The sequence below is a fragment of the Balaenoptera musculus genome, chromosome 3 (genome assembly GCF_009873245.2).
Source record: "Balaenoptera musculus isolate JJ_BM4_2016_0621 chromosome 3, mBalMus1.pri.v3, whole genome shotgun sequence".
Classification (NCBI taxonomy): domain Eukaryota; kingdom Metazoa; phylum Chordata; class Mammalia; order Artiodactyla; family Balaenopteridae; genus Balaenoptera; species Balaenoptera musculus.
Genome location: NC_045787.1, coordinates 165,538,287 through 165,555,254, shown reverse-complemented (window position 1 = coordinate 165,555,254; position 16,968 = coordinate 165,538,287). Strand labels below are relative to the sequence as shown.

The 16,968-nt window shown below is 54.6% G+C and overlaps 3 protein-coding genes across 5 annotated transcripts; all 3 read left to right on the top strand.

The window, feature by feature from the left end:
• The first annotated feature begins 346 nt into the window (after window positions 1–346).
• Window positions 347–1,604, top strand: RETN (resistin). 2 transcript variants are annotated; one of them, XM_036848227.1, is made up of 4 exons: window positions 347–432; window positions 593–720; window positions 1,078–1,155; window positions 1,454–1,604. In XM_036848227.1, the coding sequence occupies exons 2-4, from the start codon at window positions 603–605 to the stop codon at window positions 1,585–1,587; spliced, it is 330 nt and encodes a 109-aa protein (XP_036704122.1). In that variant the 5' UTR covers window positions 347–432; window positions 593–602; the 3' UTR covers window positions 1,588–1,604. The 2 variants fall into 2 exon arrangements, with proteins under 2 accessions (XP_036704122.1, XP_036704123.1); XM_036848228.1 differs by lacking the exon at window positions 1,078–1,155.
• A 6,006-nt stretch (window positions 1,605–7,610) lies between these two features.
• Window positions 7,611–10,973, top strand: MCEMP1 (mast cell expressed membrane protein 1). Its single transcript, XM_036848607.1, has 8 exons — window positions 7,611–7,666; window positions 8,179–8,344; window positions 8,669–8,752; window positions 9,329–9,451; window positions 9,601–9,651; window positions 9,728–9,874; window positions 10,156–10,224; window positions 10,346–10,973. The coding sequence occupies exons 2-8, from the start codon at window positions 8,272–8,274 to the stop codon at window positions 10,360–10,362; spliced, it is 564 nt and encodes a 187-aa protein (XP_036704502.1). The 5' UTR covers window positions 7,611–7,666; window positions 8,179–8,271; the 3' UTR covers window positions 10,363–10,973.
• Window positions 10,974–11,835: 862 nt separating this feature from the next.
• Window positions 11,836–14,048, top strand: TRAPPC5 (trafficking protein particle complex 5). Of its 2 annotated transcripts, none has more exons than XM_036845431.1 (2): window positions 11,836–11,890; window positions 13,425–14,048. In XM_036845431.1, exon 2 carries the CDS (start codon window positions 13,437–13,439, stop codon window positions 14,001–14,003), a length of 567 nt encoding a protein of 188 aa, XP_036701326.1. In that variant the 5' UTR covers window positions 11,836–11,890; window positions 13,425–13,436; the 3' UTR covers window positions 14,004–14,048. The 2 variants fall into 2 exon arrangements, with proteins under 2 accessions (XP_036701326.1, XP_036701325.1); XM_036845430.1 differs by lacking the exon at window positions 11,836–11,890 and adding an exon at window positions 12,694–13,297.
• Window positions 14,049–16,968: the final 2,920 nt, after the last annotated feature.

Below are 16,968 nucleotides of genomic sequence, written 5' to 3'. Positions count from 1 at the left end.
CCATGATTTTATCTATCTCTTCTATGGTGATAGGTATTTGGGAATGAACATGCATGCAGTTCTCAAACAAGGACATTATTTTGGTCACGTTTGTGTGCCCCCTCCCCTCCGTGCAAGCTCCTGTATCTCTCCCTGCCCCATCGACTATGGTTCCTGGAATTATCCCGCAGGTTCTACCCTCTGGACCAGTCCCAGCCTGGATGTGGGAAGGGAAGGCTCTTGAAGGAGAGGCTGTGGCACCACTAGGTCCCTGGACTCTACCCGGGGGGGCTTCCTCTTAGCCCCGGATGTGGGAAGGGAGGCCCAGGATGCCAGGGCCAAGGATGTCTTAGCCAAGACAGGAAGCCCCACACTTGGAGGCCTTAAAGAGAGAGCTGAGGCAGAGGCATGTCATTCGTGTCCAAAATATGGCCTGCTGAGTCCACGGAGAGGGTAAGTGACAGTGGCTCCCGCCTTTAGGGGCAAAGCTCGGCCTCCAGCCCCATCCCCCATGGGGACCCAGGGTTTCCGATCCCACACATTCTGTGGGCCTGACCCTTCCCAGGTTGGAGAGGGGCTGACCCAGCTGGGGTCTCTCGGTTCCCTCTTGCAGCACCTACAGGATGAAGGCTCTCTCCCTCCTCCTCCTCCCAGTGCTGGGGCTGCTGGTGTGTGGCAAGTTGCTGTGTCCCATGGATAAAGCCATCAGTGAGAAGATCCAGGAAGTCACCAGCTCCCTAAGTGAGCGCCCTCGCATCCAGCCTCGGCAGGGGCCTCAGGGGCCCCCCTGATTCCTGACATGGAGCGAACATCAAGCCAACCCCAACTCCAACCCCAACCAAATCTCAACCCCAAACCCAACCCAACGCCATTTCCCACCCAGCTCCACCTTTAACAACAGCTCCAAACCCTCCTCCCTCCAAAACACCCACCTCAAAACAGAATCTTGGGAGGTGATGCGCTCCCGACCACCTGGGCCTTCCCCAGGGGCGTTTTCTTGAGCCCCCTGCCCATCTCCAAACCACCAGGGCCTGGGCAGCATGAGATTGGGGGAGGGGCAGCTCGGTTTCACAGTTACCTCCGTCACTCCTTCCATAGTTCCTGAGGCAATAAGGAATATTGGCCTGGACTGCCGGAGTGTCACCTCCAGGGGGGACCTGGCCACTTGCCCCTCAGGTGAGCACAGAACCCGTTGTCCAGGCTCTCAGTTCTGTTCTCAGTACCCCATAACCCCCTCCCCTACGTCCAGCCTCTATCTCTCTAGGACCACGGAGTCTCAGCCTCTACTTCTGCAATGTCCTGGTCTGCACTCCCAGCCTTGTCCCTTCCCCCAACTCCCGGACCCCATTTCCTCAGGACACTGGTGTCCAGGCCCCCGGCCTCCCCGCCGCCCACGCTGCCAGCCCCCTGGAACCCCAGGCCCGCAGCCTCTGGCTCAGAGTCCAAGCTCTCTCCTCCTCGCTCCCCCTCGCAGGTTTCGCCGTCACCGGCTGCACCTGTGGCTCTGCCTGTGGCTCGTGGGACGTGCGCGCCGAGACCACGTGCCACTGCCAGTGCGCCGGCATGGACTGGACCGGAGCTCGCTGCTGTCGCCTGCGGGCCGAGTAGCCTCAGGTTGCGCTTGCGGGGGGGTGGGGTGGGGCGCGGGCCTGGGGGCGTGGCCAGGCCTCGGAGGGGCGGGGTCCTGTCTCAGAGGGGCGGGGCTGGAAATAAACCTCCGAGAAGATGATGGAGAAAGGCCGGGCCCTGTGCTGTGTCTTCTGTGGGGTGTGGGTGACTGAGCTGGCATCTTCAGAAAGAGCAAGGCGCATAGGCGCCGGAGGGAGGGAGGTGGGGGACAGCCGTGACTTTCTTCTTCCCCATTCCCCCCTCCTCCCTTGTCCGCCACTTCTACTTCCGAAAATGGGGCCTTAACTTCCTGTAATGACAAGCACATCCAAGGCTCATGGCCTTCTTCAGGAGGGGAAGGGAGTGTAGCCTTTATTTATTTATTTTTGGCCACACCGGGTGGGCATGTGGGATCTTAGTTCCCCGACCAGGGATCGAACCCGCGCCCCCTGCATTGGAAGCACGGAGTCTTAACCACTGGACCAGCAGGGAGGTCCCGAGAGTGTTACCTCTGAGGCCACCTTGACAGTCACCCTAGGGTCTCGGGCCTCCTGGGAAGTTGCTGGGCCATTCTCCCCCGCTGCTCACAATGAAGCCTCATCTGGGATCTGGGTCTGGACAGGACAGGAACCCGCCCGCCCCCTACCCCACATACACTCCAGGGCCTCAAGCCACCAGCAGCCCCAGGGTCAGGGTGCATCCCTGAATCCATTGCTGAGTCCAGAGTCTGGAGCGCCATCCCTCACTCCCCACCTGCATCAAGGGACATGCGTACCCCTCATGAACACTCAAATATGAAAACACAGGGCAGGGGACTTGTTTGCTCTTTGGTGTACCCTGGTGCTTAGAAGAGAGCATGGCACATAGTAGGTGCTCAGGAAAGTGTCTTGAATAAATAACCACACACACAGGTGAATACACCACCTAGGTACACACACTACACGTATGTACACAGTTACACATGGCCATGTGCACACACAGTACACAACCCAGTTACCACTGTCACACAAAGACACCACGCCCACAGACACACACATGCCCACTGTGGAGAGGGACCTAGGGACACATAGACACATGTATGCCTTGGACAGACACTCGTGCTTCCAACATCAAGTCCCCACCCCAGCTTGGATGACGTTGGTCTCTGTCTGGAGTCAAAGCCCTAGAAGGCAAATCCTCAACATTGCTGCGGGCACAAATCCAGGTGATTCAAGGTCCGGTTTCCTGAGAATCTTAACCCAGGAGTCTCAAAATCCAGCCCCTGAGAGATGCAGACAGAGACTTCAGAACACTTAGCGCCCAGTCCTTTTTTTTTTTAATTACTCTTTTTTTTTAATTAATTAATTTATTTATTTTTGGCTGCGTTGGGTCTTCGTTGCTGTGCGCGGGCTTTCTCTAGTTGCGGTGAGCGGGGGCTACTATTCATTGCGGTGCGCGGGCTTCTCACTGTCCTGGCTTCTCTTGTTATGGAGCACGGGCTCTAGGTGCACAGGCTTCAGTAGTTGTGGCATGTGGGCTCAGTAGTTGTGGCTTGTGGGCTCTAGAGCTCAGGCTCAGTAGTTGTGGCGCACGGGCTTAGTTGCTCCGCGGCATGTGGGATCTTCCCGGGCCAGGGCTCGAACCCGTGTCCCCTGCATTGGCAGGCAGATTCTTAACCACTGCACCACCAGGGAAGCCCCAGTGGCCAGTCTTAAGAGGGGCCCAAGACTTAGACGTCACAGACCCCAGCAGCACACTCCAGAGGCTGGAGAATGGATGACAGGGTGGGTTTGTGGTTTTCAGGATGTTTTGGACTCTCTTCCCACTGACAACCACCCCCTATGATGGTACACCCACCTGTCTGATCATGGTAGTCGTGAGCTGATATCACACAAACACTCCCCGTGCCCATGGAGCCCACCAGACCCCAATCCAGGGATTCCCCTCCCAGGTCCTCCCTCCTAACCCCACCTTGGCCATGGGGTTGGAGTGGGACCACTGCATCAGAAGAGTGTTAAGGACCAGAGAGGGTGAGTGTAGTACCTTGCCCATCCCGCTCCCTCACTGTCCCCTGACCCTGATGAGAATGCCTCTTTGTCTCCAAGACCCACAATTGTCCCCCTGTATCTGGACCCCAAGAAGAGCCTCTTTAGAGGTCTCAGTTCCAACACAGTCGTCCTCCTGTCTCAGAGTGCAGACTTCGGCAGGCAAAGCCCCTTCTTAAGCCTCTTTCTTCATTTGCCAGCAGCCCAGCCCCCTGTAGTAGCCAAGATTGTGCTAGTTGCAGGTGCCGCACCACCCCACCCCCCCCCCCCACCCCCCCGTCAAGCTAGCTCGAGCTAAAGTGGAAGGACATTTCTGGATTATGTAACTGAGAGGCTCAGGGTTAGAACAACAGACTCAGGTATGGCTGAATCTAGGGTCTCAGATAATGTCTCCAGGACCCAACTCCCTGTCAGGTCTGCTCTCCTTAGTGTTGGCTTCACTCTCAAGCAAGTTCTCCCCTGTCACAGCACCAGGCTTATATCCTGGCAGTCTGACAAAGGGGAAAAAAGAGAGAATGCCCTTTTTCCTGGTTAACCCAATAAAAGCCTCAGGCTTGGGGACTTCCCTGGTGGTCCAGTGGGTAGGACTGCGTGCTCCCAATGCAGGGGGCCCAGGTTAAATCCCTGGTCAGGAGACTAGATCCCGCATGCATGCTGGCACAACCAAAATAAACAAGCAAACGAAAGAATCCCAAAAGGCTCCGGCCTGAGTCTCATTGGTTGAGTCTGGCTCATTTGCCCACCCCTGTGCCAAAGTTTGGACTTTGATTGGCTGGGCCTGGATCATGTGCTCACCCTAAACCAATACCTGGTTAGGACACATTTTCTTTCTTAAAAGAAAATCGAGACTGTTGCTCCATGAAAGGATCTGGTCAGGCAACCCCATGGAGCCCTCTTAGGCCACCATGACATGGTTGCTTGTGGGTTTCCAGTTCCGGGACTACCTTTTTCTCAAAGTCCAGAGGGCTGGAGCCTGGTCTTAGCCTCATCGGAGCCAGGGAAATGTGTAATGCCACGGCCCCGCCCCTATGCCTGTCCATCAGAGCAGAGCCAGTTCCCCATTGGTCCATCTCTTCTGTGGCTATTACATCAGCAGGGGCGGGGTCACATTTCTCAATGGCTGACTTCTTTGTAAGAGGAGATGGAGGAGCTGGCATCTAATCATTATTAAATTGATAGTCCTTGAACAGACAAGATTGGCAATACTTTAGGAAAGAGAACATTATCCTCACCAGCCAGATCTCGGGGACCATTCCAAAGTTATCTAGAATTTAATCACATATTTTAAACCTAAAACATACTCACTTTCCACACAGAGAAAGTTTTAAACTTATTTTTTCCAAAGGGAGTGTAACAGAGCAGGACCCTACGGGGCCTTCCCAGGACAGACACCACCTCCCCCCATGTCCTCTGCCTGCCTCTTGTCTGTAGAAAAACTTTAGCCAAAGAATAAATTTAATCAGAGAAATGAAAAAATGCAGAAGCAAAGGAAAACAGTCAAACAGGACAAAATAATAGTCTTGCCATTAAGCAAAGTCAGGACCTTTAGTTCCTCCTCAAGGGCTATAGATAATATTCTGAGCCATAGGCTTTGAGCTGCTTAGTGGATACCAAAACCCCTACCAGGTGGGGGAAGTTAACTACGTGATGACCAGTCTGTAGCCATGACATAAGCTGCCCCATCTTACACAATTTTGAGAACTGGCCTCAAGGAAATGGGAACAAACCAACCCTGGAACTGAAGATTAATTGTACTTAAAACAATCCAGATGAAATTGATCAGACCACTGCATGACCAACTTCAAGGTGATTGTCGGAGCCGACTCTACTGTCTCTGCATGTAGCCCCCTCCCTCCATCTATCCACCCCTGAAACTCCCCTTTAAAAGCTTTTGCCCCCTGATCGGCAGCTGGGAGATGTCTTTTGGACATGAGTCTGCCTTCTCCCCAGGTTGCTGGCCTCCTGAATAAAGCAACCTTTTCTTTTCAACCAACACTTGTCTCTCGAGTATCGGCTTTTGAGTGGCGGGATGCCGAACCTGAGTTCAGTAACAGGAGAAAATTATAATACTCTAGACCAGCACTGTCCAATATGGCAGTGAAATGTAGCCAGTCCAAGTTGAAATGTGCCTTAAGTGTAAATACACGTTTGGTTTTGAAGACTTAGTACCCCCCCCCAAAAAAGGTAAAATATCTCAATAAACATGTGGTTCACAAACAACTGATTAAAAAATAGTCCGAAAATCTAAACAGACATCTTTCCAAAGAAGACATAGAGATGGCTAATGGGCACATAAAAAGATGCTCAACATCACTAATTATTAAAGAAATGCAAATTAAAACCACAGTAAGATATCCCCTCAACTTATCAGAATGGCTTTTATCTAAAAGCCTACAAATGACAAATGTTGGCGAGGATGTGGAGAAAATAGAACCCTTATACACTGTTGGTAGGAATGTAAATTGGTCCAGCCACGATGCAAAACATTATGGTGGTTCCTCAAAAAACTAAAAATAGAACTAATATATGATCCATAAATTGCACTCCTGGGTATATATCCAAAAAAATGAAAACACTAATTTGAAAAGATAAATGTACCCCAATGTTCATAGCAGCATTATTTACAATATCCAAGATATGGAAGCAACCCAAGTGTCCATCAACAGATGAATGGATAAAGAAGATATGATATATATGTGTGTATATATGTATATAAATATACATATATACACACATACATACGCACAATGGAATATTACTCAGCCATGAAAAAGGATGAAATTCTGCCATTTGCAAAAACATGGATGGACTTGGAGGGTATTATGTTTAGTGAAATAAGCCAGACGGAGAAAGACAAATACTGTATGTTATCACCTGTATGTGGAATCTAAAAAAAAATTTTTTTAATGAATGTATATAAAGAAACAGAAACAGGGGCTTCCCTGATGGCGCAGTGGTTGAGAATCTGCCTGCCAATGCAGAGGACACGGGTTCGGGCCCTGGTCTGGGAGGATCCCACATGCCACGGAGCAACTAGGTCCGTGAGCCACAATTACTGAGCCTGCGCATCTGGAGCCTGTGCTCCACAACAAGAGAGGCCGCGATAGTGAGAGGCCCGCGCACCGTGATGAAGAGTGGCCCCCGCTTGCCACAACTAGAGAAAGCCCTCGCACAGAAACGAAGACCCAACACAGCCATAAAATAAAAATAAATAAATAAATAAATAAATAAAGTAATATTTTTTAAAAAATGAGATAGTTTAAAAAAAAAAGAAAGAAACAGAAACAGACTCACAGATATAGAGAACAAACTAGTGGTTACTAGTGGGGAGAGGGAAGACAGTGTAAGCTTAAGGGATTAAGAGATACAAACTACTATGTATAAAGTAGATAAGCAACAAGGATATATGGTACAGCACAGGGAAATATAGCCATGGAGTATAGTCTATAAAAATATTGAATCACTATGCTGTACACCTGAAACTAACATAATATTATAAACCAACTATACTTCAATTTTTAAAAACCCTGCCAAAAATCCACGTGTGTTTCACATTATACTTCTATCAGAAGGCACCGCTCTAGACTTAAAGAAAAAATTCCTTACATACTTTGTCTCATTTTAATCCCCAGTTCTCAAGGTCAGGTAGACACAAAGAGAGATTTAAGACGCCTAGACAGAGTGGAGACAGTGTGCGCGCATGAATATGTATAAGCATGCAAATGAGCATGCCACGTGTACACGTGAGCAGATATGCGACTGGGGGTATTCAGGAGTGTGTGTGTGCAAGTGTGTGTGTGGGTCTGGGTAGGCGAGCAGATGTGTGGATGAGGGTGAGTGTGTTTCTGAGTGTTTCTCTGTCAGGGGTCTCCAGCTGGAGGAGGAACTACTTCCAGGGTTAGGTCAATGTGATGTCTGGCGTCAGTCCCAGATGTAGGGGTGGAGCTCCAGTGGTTAGTCCCATTGCCTCATATCCGTTCCTCTCCTCCAAGGGGCCTTGAAGAAGTAGAACTTCTCAGGGTGGAGCTGAAGGGTGGGACTAGGGCAGCGGGAAGGTAGGTGTGGGGACCTAGGAATCCTGCCTCCAAGGCTGGATACCCCTGCCCCCAAAGGTGGGACTCTGGGGTACCACAGCATCTCCCGTGAGAGCAAGAGGAGATAGGAGGATGAGGTTTACCCAGGTAGACACACACACACACACACACACACACACAGCTTCCTGTAAAGTTCCTGACCATCCTCTTTTTTAAAAAAACTTATTTTATTGAATATAATTGACATATGACATTGCATACGTTTACGATGTACAACATGTTGATTTGATACATTTGTATATTGCAATATGATGATCACCATTGCATTAGTTAACACCTCTACCCCAAGTTCCTGACCACTCTATTCTGTTTCTGGGTCTATGGGCATCTCTTCTTGGTCCTCCCTGAGACCTCTGGTCTCCTAAGATCCCTCTCTAGCCAGGGTTGGGGTGAGAATGTCCCAAGGTGGGAGGGTCCTGCATCCCTGAAAAGAGGAGGCTGACCTCTCCTTCCTCTCCTCCACCCCAACCCAGAGATTTCCTCATCCGCCCAGACACTTTCTGGTGGGTGGGGCTGTGTGTAGACAAATTGGCAGGCTGGGGACTACGGAGGCCGAGGAAAGCTACATGAACCAGGAGATCAAGATGCAGGCGGCAGCCTTCAAAGACAAGAAACGGGGGTCCCCAGACAATAAAGAAGGTTAGACACCTTGGGTGGGGAGGGGAGAGGTCAAGAGGGAGAGGTTCGGATGGGAGAGGTAAAGAGCTGAAAGTGGGGGCCAGAGGGTGCCTTCCCCCACCCAAAGTGTGTGTGTGTGTCTGTTAATCACCCAAATGTTCACTCACATCCTCTCCACTTAATCAAGATGTAGATCTTAGTACCCCACTCCTTATCTTTACACCCAGAAATTTGTTGTGTGCAGGGCTCCGTGAACCAAGACGTCTGAGACCCCTCTCCCACCCTCACCCTTGCCCCAGCGCTCTCGGCAGCTTTCTTCAATCCCTCTCACTGACCTGCCCACAGGTGCAGATGACCCTGCCTATGAGAATATCATCTTCAAAACCCAGCACCAGCCAAAGGGCAGTCATTCACCAGCCAAGAATAAGGGTAAGCAGCCGCCCACTAGCCCACATCACACAGCCTTGGGAGGGGCCCGTGGGAGGGACAAGGGGCGGTGTGTGGAGGTCAGGGTCAATGGTGTGGGGTGTGGTGGCATCAGGGTTTGTGTGTGACAGCGGTGGGGGTGGGTAGCTTTGAGGAGGTGGTGATGATGATGGTGTGATTGTGCCGGTGGAGGTGCTGCTGAAGGTCTGGGAGTTGGTGATGGTGAGTAGGGGACCACGTGGTGGATTGGGACAGAACCACCTAGACAGAGCTGATGAGGGTGCTGATGAGGTCCTGGTGATGGAAACAATGCTGGCAGCAACGGGCATTGACGTTGGTGGGGGTTGGTGACAGGGATGTTAAGGGGGGCGTGATGGTGACAGCGTTAGGGATAGTTGCTGGCGGCACTGGCCGGGGTGCACGTTGGTGGCAGTGTTGTTGATGACCTCAGCTGCTTACGGTATCGGGAACAGTGGGTGTAGGTGAAGAGCTGTCCCCGGTGTTACAGTCAGCGCTGATGGTCTGAGTGGCAGTGTTGGGCCCTGGAGATGACCTGTCCTGCCTCTACCCCCGTTCCAGCGCAGTCCAAGCCACCCCCCGACCCTGCCCAGGTCCCCCGTTGGTTGCCTAGAGCCATGATGAACCTGTATGTTCTCCTCGCTGTGTCCTGCGTCATCCTCTTAGTCTTGGTCCTGGTGAAGAGTGAGTGTTTTGTTTTGTTTTGGTGGTGGAGGAAGGGGCTGGGGCAGTGCGGAGGGGTTCCCAGGACCTGGGGCGGTCCAGTGCCGCTCTCAACTGCAGACCTGAGGCGATTCTAAGGTTTTCTGGCCTCCCCACCCCATCCTGAACAGATTCCGAGATGTCCCAGGAGCTGCTGGTCTTGAAAAGGGAGCTCCAGAACGGTGAGGGAAGGACCTGGGTCGGGGTGGGGGTAGGGAGAGCAGAGGTGACACAGACAGCCCTTATCTGCACCCGCAGTCTCTCTTTCGGTGGGAGAGTGCCAGGAGGAGGGAAAGAAGCGCTGGAGCGATGTCGATCAGAGCATCAAGGCGGCCAAGCAGAGCATTGACATGGTCAAGAGCAAGGTCCATGAAGGGAACCAGAAACTGAGGACGCTGGCGACAGGTGCCCTTAGAGACCTCCACTGGGTGAATTTGCCTCCATGCCCAATACTGGGCTGGGTGCTGGGGAGTCGAGGGAGGGGACAGCAGGGGTCCTGCCCTTCCAGAGCACAAGGTTTGGCGAGGTGATGGATGTCACCCTCCAAGTCACTTGGGGAGTATATAAATGCATGGGAACTCCAAGTACATGGGCTGTGTGGCACCCCAGGTTGGGGGCCGGGCAGGGAGAAGGCTTCCAATAAAGCTAAGAAAGCCCCACCTCAGCTTTTTCGTGTCTCTCCCCAGTCTCAAACATAAACGAAATCAAGACTACATTACAGGAAATCCTCCAGATGCTGAAGATGTCAAATCCAAGTAAGTTGGGTCCAGGGGAAGCGAATGAGGGGCCCCCTTGGATTTGGCCCCAGATTCTCTTTCAAGAGTGGAATCTGTCTGACCTCGGGTCTCCACCCTTCACCCCGCCCCCACCCCGCAGAGCCCACACCTCAATAAAAGAAAAGACATCAGAGCCCTGGCTGCACCTCGGAGGACAAGATAGCACCTCTCGGTGAAGATGGAAAATGGGGGCCCCAGCCTGGTCTGATGCTGCGCTTCATCCCACGTGTAGAAAATCATGTGTCTTGGTGAATGTGTTGTGGAGTTGCGTGTGGGCATGTGTGCTCGTGTGTCGGGGTAAGCACTTCACGGAGGGTGGGTATTTCAGTGTTTCCCACAGGAAGGTGTTATGGGTGAATGTTGAAGGTGGGAGTCATAGCGAGTGTGGTGTGCACCCCTATGTCACTGTACATGTGATGCACATGTGTATTGCGGCCTGTTGTGAGTGTAATGCATGTCTCCGTGGGTGGCTGTGACACAGAAGTGTGTCACTGTGGGTGTGGGTGTTGGTGACACGTGTTGCACGTGCCCATTTCAGCGTAAACACATGTGTGTCCTGCGGGATGTTGCGTGATGGAGGCGTGAGGGGGTGGGGTGGGCACACCATGGGAATGTATCACTGTAATTGTGGGTATGTGCCCTGTCACAACCACCTGTCACGCTGTGCTGGCCTGAACAGGTGTGTGTCAACACGAGTGTGCCTGATTATGCCACCGAGGGTGTTCAGAGCGTGGACCCGTATGTGTCCATTTGTTTCTGCACTCACATTCCGCGATTCATGATGATAAAGGCCAAGGGGAAACAACGCGTCTTTCAGATCTGTTATTGGTGTGGCTGGGGAGCTTTGGAACCTGGTAGGGAGGGTCTGTAAGTGTTCCGACTCGGAGAATGAGAAAGGTCACACGGTGAACACGTGGACGTATGCCAGGAACCCTGGGGGCACGAGGGGGCATGAGAACCAGTGTCCCCAGTGGGTCCCAGTGTGTCCATGAATGTGTACCCTGGGAGCGACTGAGTCTCTGCGCCGCTGAGTGTGTGCCCATGAGGGTCTGTGGCCTGAGATGTCCAATGTCTCCCTAAGTGTGCATGGGCCCACGGTGTATGAGCCCCTGAGTATGTACCGTGCTCGTGAATATATCTGTCCACAGGGCATGTATTCATGAGCGCACATGCCTTTAAGTGTACTATGCCCACGGCTCATGGATGTACGTCCTCTGAGAACTTGTGCCCACGGACATGCGCATGGACCCTAAGACAAGTGGACATGTGCGCATGGACATATGTGTGTCCCTAAGACCGGTGAGTGTGTGTGCATGGGCATACGTGTGCCCCTGAGACAAGTAGACATATGCCCGAGGACGCACATGTTCCCAAGACAGAGACATGTGCCCATCATCAAATGTGTGCTCCTGAGCAGATGGACGACCCGTGCCACTGTCCCCTTGATCACGGGCCAACCAAGGCCAGCGAGGTCCCTGGCCCGGGCCGCACCCCTCTGTAGGGCCGCACGGACACGCGCGCCCCCGTGCGGCCACTCTCGGGAATCACAGAGCGCGCCCCGCCCGTCCCGCCTCGGCGCCTGCGCACGCCGGGACTTTTACGGCGCCGTAAAGCAGCTCGGCCGAATCGGCTGCCGCAAGTCCCGGTGAGACCCCGCCCGCCACCGCCCCTCCCGGCGCCGTGCCGCGTCCGGTCCCCAACCCCTTTCCGCGGGTCTTTGGGTCCTGGGTCAGGGTCTCGGCGTCCACGATCCCCGAAATCCCTCTTCGGCCCACCCCGGGGGACCACGAGGAGGGTGGGCTCCTTCCCTGTTCCTCTGCCTGGTCCACGCCGGGGCCGGGGTCGCGGGATCCCGGTCTTTCCACGGCTTAGCTCACCAACCCCATGGCAGGTGGGTGGAGGGGTCTCAACACTCCTCCTCCCCTCTCGCGCGCTGGGCAGTCCCCATGTAGGCAGCTGCGCACCGGGGCAGGGGCGTCCTGTAGCTCCTGAGATTCCCCTCCCGTGGTCTTTTCATCCCCCACGCAGACCTGGTTGGGGCCCTCTCAGCATCCCCAGACCCTTCCGGCTTCTGGCCCGGTCCCTGCGTAGTGGGGGCGGGGTTCTCAGTTACCCCTCCCGACCCCACCCTTAGCAGGGGTCTGTGTGTCTCAGAGCCCTTGGGATTACCCCCCGCCCCACCCGCTGCCATTCCCATCGCTGATCCACATTTTTTTTTTCTTTTTGGTCTCAGCATCCCCTAGGGATTTTCCCAGCAACCCCCTTCCGGGTCTCTCGCCACCGACAGCTGTGGCTTCACGCCCTGGGATGGGAGGATCACTGCGCCCCTTCCTGGCTCCCCTGACCTCCGGGTCCGACAGTCCGCCCCCTCCCTCTTTCCACGGTGGAAAGCACGCGGGTTGGGGGGTTCCCAACGCCTTCCCTGGCCGCCCCTCCAGTCTTTTTACAAACGCAGGCCCACTCAAAGAGGCATGCTTCGTGCATGACAAATTGGTGCTGCCCGAGGGTGCGGGTTTGGAAGGGTTCCCAGCATCCTCTCCTGGCTTCACCCATGTGTCTTGCCTGTTCCCCAAGCCCCCAACCCTCCTGGCCGTTGGTCTCCACACACCCCCTACTCCTCTCTCCCAGTTTCTCTGACTTTCCGCAGGGGAGAGGCAGGGAAGTTCTCTTCACCCAGGGAAGTCAGCGCTGTTGCTGCTGGAGCGCATGGCGGGGGGAGGGATAGTTGCCAGTGTACTCTCACGGCCCCCCATCCTCGTCCCCTTCCTGCCCTAGGTCTGACGCCCCCCTCCCCACGCACTAGTTTTCTGGTTATCGTACAGGCGGCGGAGGGCTTAGGAAGGTGCTTTGAACGCACAAGGATCACCTGGAACTCGAGGGTTGAGGGGGTGGTTTCGAGCGCCCCCTTCTGGTCCCCCTCTTGTCTCTCCTCCCACCTTCCCCCTCCACCCCCCTCCCTCCCAAATCCTCTCCTCGCCTAGGGTACAAGCCTACCCCCTCTCCCGTTTGGCCGTCGCTGGCTAGGCGTAAGGGAGGTATGCTTTACGCGCAGGTGGGTACCTCCTTTCCTTCTACTTCTCTCTTCCCACGTGGGAAATCACTGATGGAGCGCACAAGGGAGGTGGTTGAGAGGGGCTCCTTCCCGCCTCTGACACCCACGTTTTCTCGTCTCCTCGCAGGGCAGCGGCGGCATGGAGGCGCGCTTCACGCGCGGGAAGTCGGCGCTGCTGGAGCGCGCGCTGGCCCGGCCGCGCACCGAGGTGAGCCTGAGCGCCTTCGCGCTGCTCTTCTCCGAGCTGGTGCAGCACTGCCAGAGCCGCGTCTTCTCTGTGGCAGAGCTGCAGGCTCGCCTGGCTGCGCTAGGCCGCCAGGTGGGCGCCCGCGTTCTGGATGCGCTGGTGGCTCGCGAAAAGGGCGCCCGGCGGGAAACCAAGGTGCTGGGCGCCCTGCTCTTCGTTAAGGGCGCCGTGTGGAAGGCACTCTTCGGCAAGGAGGCCGACAAGCTGGAGCAGGCCAATGACGACGCCCGCACCTTCTACATCATCGAGCGGGAGCCGCTCATCAACACCTACATCTCCGTGCCCAAGGAGAACAGCACGCTCAACTGCGCCAGCTTCACGGCTGGCATCGTGGAGGCGGTGCTCACGCACAGTGGCTTCCCCGCCAAGGTCACGGCGCACTGGCACAAGGGCACCACGCTCATGATCAAGTTCGAGGAGGCGGTCATCGCCCGAGACCGGGCCCTGGAGGGCCGCTGATTCTGCCCCCCCCCCTCCCGATAAAGGATGCAGATAGCCCCCTTCCCAAGCGTGTCTTGTGTCTTGTGTGAGGGCCTCAGAGATTCGCTCAACACCTTGACCTGGGAATTCCTTGGCGGTGCAGTGGTTAGGACTCGGCGATTTGGCTCTTTCACTGCCGAGGGTGTGGGTTCAATCCCTGGTCAGGGAACTAAGACCCCGCAAGCCCCGCAGCGTGGCCAAACAAAACAAAAACAAACACCTTGACCCAGACCCCTGCCTCAGGCTGCTGAGGGATGCCAAGGCCCAAGCGTGTTTATTTATTATTATTACTTTTAAAAATATTTATTTATTTGGCTGCTCCAGGGTCTTAGTTGCAGCATGCGGGATCTTTTAGTTGCGGCACGTGGGACCTAGTTACCTGACTGGGGATCGAACCCGGGCCCCCTGCATTGGGAGCGTGGAGTCTTAACCACTGGACCACCAGGGAAGACCCCCAAGTGTGTTTATAGTACAATGGGGAGGTGGGGTGGGGGCAGAGGGAAGATAAACCAGGCCCAAGGAGCTGCTGGTATGGCTGCAGTAGGGAGAATGCTGGCACCTTCCGGAATCGCAGTTGGAGGGCATCCCTCGGCTGAGGAGGTGCGGAGCGGGGTATCAAGGTGGAGGGATCAGGCCAAGGGAGACTCCTTTAGACCAGGGGCTGGCACACTTTTTCTGTAAAGGACCAGAGAGTGAATAGTTTGCGCCCAGCAGCCTCTGTCCAACTACTTTGTGCTGTAGACAGCAGTAGGTTAAGGAGTGGGAGTAGCTGTGTGTCTAGAAAACAGAGGGTGATTGTTTGTCAACCCCTCCCCCTTTTTAAAAAAAATTTATTACTTATTTTTGGCCACGTTGGGTCTTCGTTGCTGCCCGCGGGGTTTCTCTAGTTGCGGCAAGCGGGGACTACTCTTCGTTGTGGTGCGCGGGCCTCTCATTGCAGTGGCTTCTCTTGTTGCAGAGCACGGGCTCTAGGCGCGCGGGCTTCAGTAGTTGTGGCACGCAGGCTCAGTAGTTGTGGCTTGCAGGCTCTAGAGCGCAGGCTCAGTAGTTGTGGCGCACGGGCTTAGTTTCTCTGCAGCGTGTGGGATCTTCCTGGACCAGGGCTCGAACCCGTGTCCCCTGCCTTGGCAGGCGGATTCTTAACCACTGCACCACTAGGGAAGTCCACAACCCTTTTTTTTTTTTTAGACCCTTGCTACTCAAAAGTGTGGTCCTGGGCCTCGGTGTCAGCATCCTCCAGGAGCCTGTCGGAAATGCAGACCCTCAGGCCCACCCCAGACTAACCACTCAGAGTCTGCATTTTAGCGAGGTCCCCAGGGGAATCCTGTGTGCAAACTGGGGCGGCTGCCCCCCTCCACCCCCCAAGAGTTTCCAATTCTGCAGATCCGGGGTGAGCCGGGGATTTGCATCTCTAACAAGTTCCTAGGAACTTCTGATAACTCCAGGGGCTGCACTTTGAGAACCCTGGCCTTAGAGACCTGGTTCTCAAGGGGAAATAAGCGGGGTCACTTAAAAGTCATCTGGGTGCTTAAAATAGTTTGCGGTTCATCTCTAAACACATGACCCCGTTACCTGAACACACGTTCCTTGTTGAAAAAGGAAAACAATTACATTTCGGGCAAACTGCCCTTTTGCCCACCACCCTTGGTCTCTTGATCACTCCTCACACTTCCCGCCAGCCCAATGAAAGCCCTTCAGGACTTTGGAGGGGAAAATTTCTTCACATTTTCGCTTCCCCCCCGACGCCCCTGGCCAAGACCTGAACAAGTGTGTTTTGAAGGGGAATCTCAGGTGCTTTTGGCTGGGTCCCCCTCACTGCTTATGAGCAGGGTTTAAGGGTGGAGTGGGTGCAGCTTTTCAACTTGCTGTTCGGAGGGCAGCACGAGATGGGGAGATGGGGCGGCGAGGGGGGTGGGCGCCAGGCTTGGTCAGGGGCATTTTCAGTCATCTCAGCAAGAGGTGGACCTCAGCACACTGCAAAGAAGGTAGTGTGTGTCAACAGGATAAATGAAACTACCACTGTGTAGTGCACAGATGATCAGGAAATGGCTGTTGGCTGGGGGCCGGGGGGGGGGCCCAAGGCAGCTGGGAGAGGGGATGGCCAGGGTAGCAGCGTGAATCTGGGGTGAGGGGGCAGTGTCAGTACAGAGACAGAAGCCACAGGCCTAGAGGATGTAAAGCCAGCGGCTGTGGTACCTGGGAAGCTGGATTTCAGAGGGAGCTGAAGGAGTCACCTTTGGGTTGAGCAGCCCGAGGTCCTCAGGGACCCTAGTGAGAGTGGCTTCCGGGGCCCCTTGGGGCAGGGGCCAGATTGCAGGAGCGAGGGGCAGGAGGTAGGGATGGCAGGACCAGCTCCATCCAGAGTCCCAACAGTAAAAGATGCCCTAGAAAAAGAGGGCAGGAGGGGAGGAGAGGTGGCTGGTCCCCAGGGGATGCTCGAGAGCTTGGGAGCTGCGAGAGGAGGGTCCAGGGTCCGTTGCTTCCTGTAGAAGATGCGTAGGGACTCGTGGAGAAGGGAGAAGGTTTGGAACAAGCTGTAGGATTGTGTAGCCAGGCACCTGTTTAGGGCAAGGGGAGGACCGAGAGAACGAACCGGCCGCCGTGGTCCTGCAGGTTCCCATCACAGCGGCTCTGACTTCGGATGCTTGGGACTGAAGCCCCCAGATAGGTGGGGTGGGGGGAGTGAGGAGGACGAACCCAGCACCAGCCCTCAGTGAACCAGGCAGGCATCATCCCTTGTTTCACAGGCCCCCGAAGCAGGTTCCGAGAGAAGGTCTCACATTAATTTAATTCAACAAATATTTATTGAGCGCCTACTATGTGCCAGGCTCTGGGGACACAGCTGAGAACAAAACAAAGGCCCTTGCCAACCTGAAACAAACAGATCGGTAAATTACACATTCTGTTGAAAGGAGAAGAGTGCTGTGGTGAGAAAATACAGTGG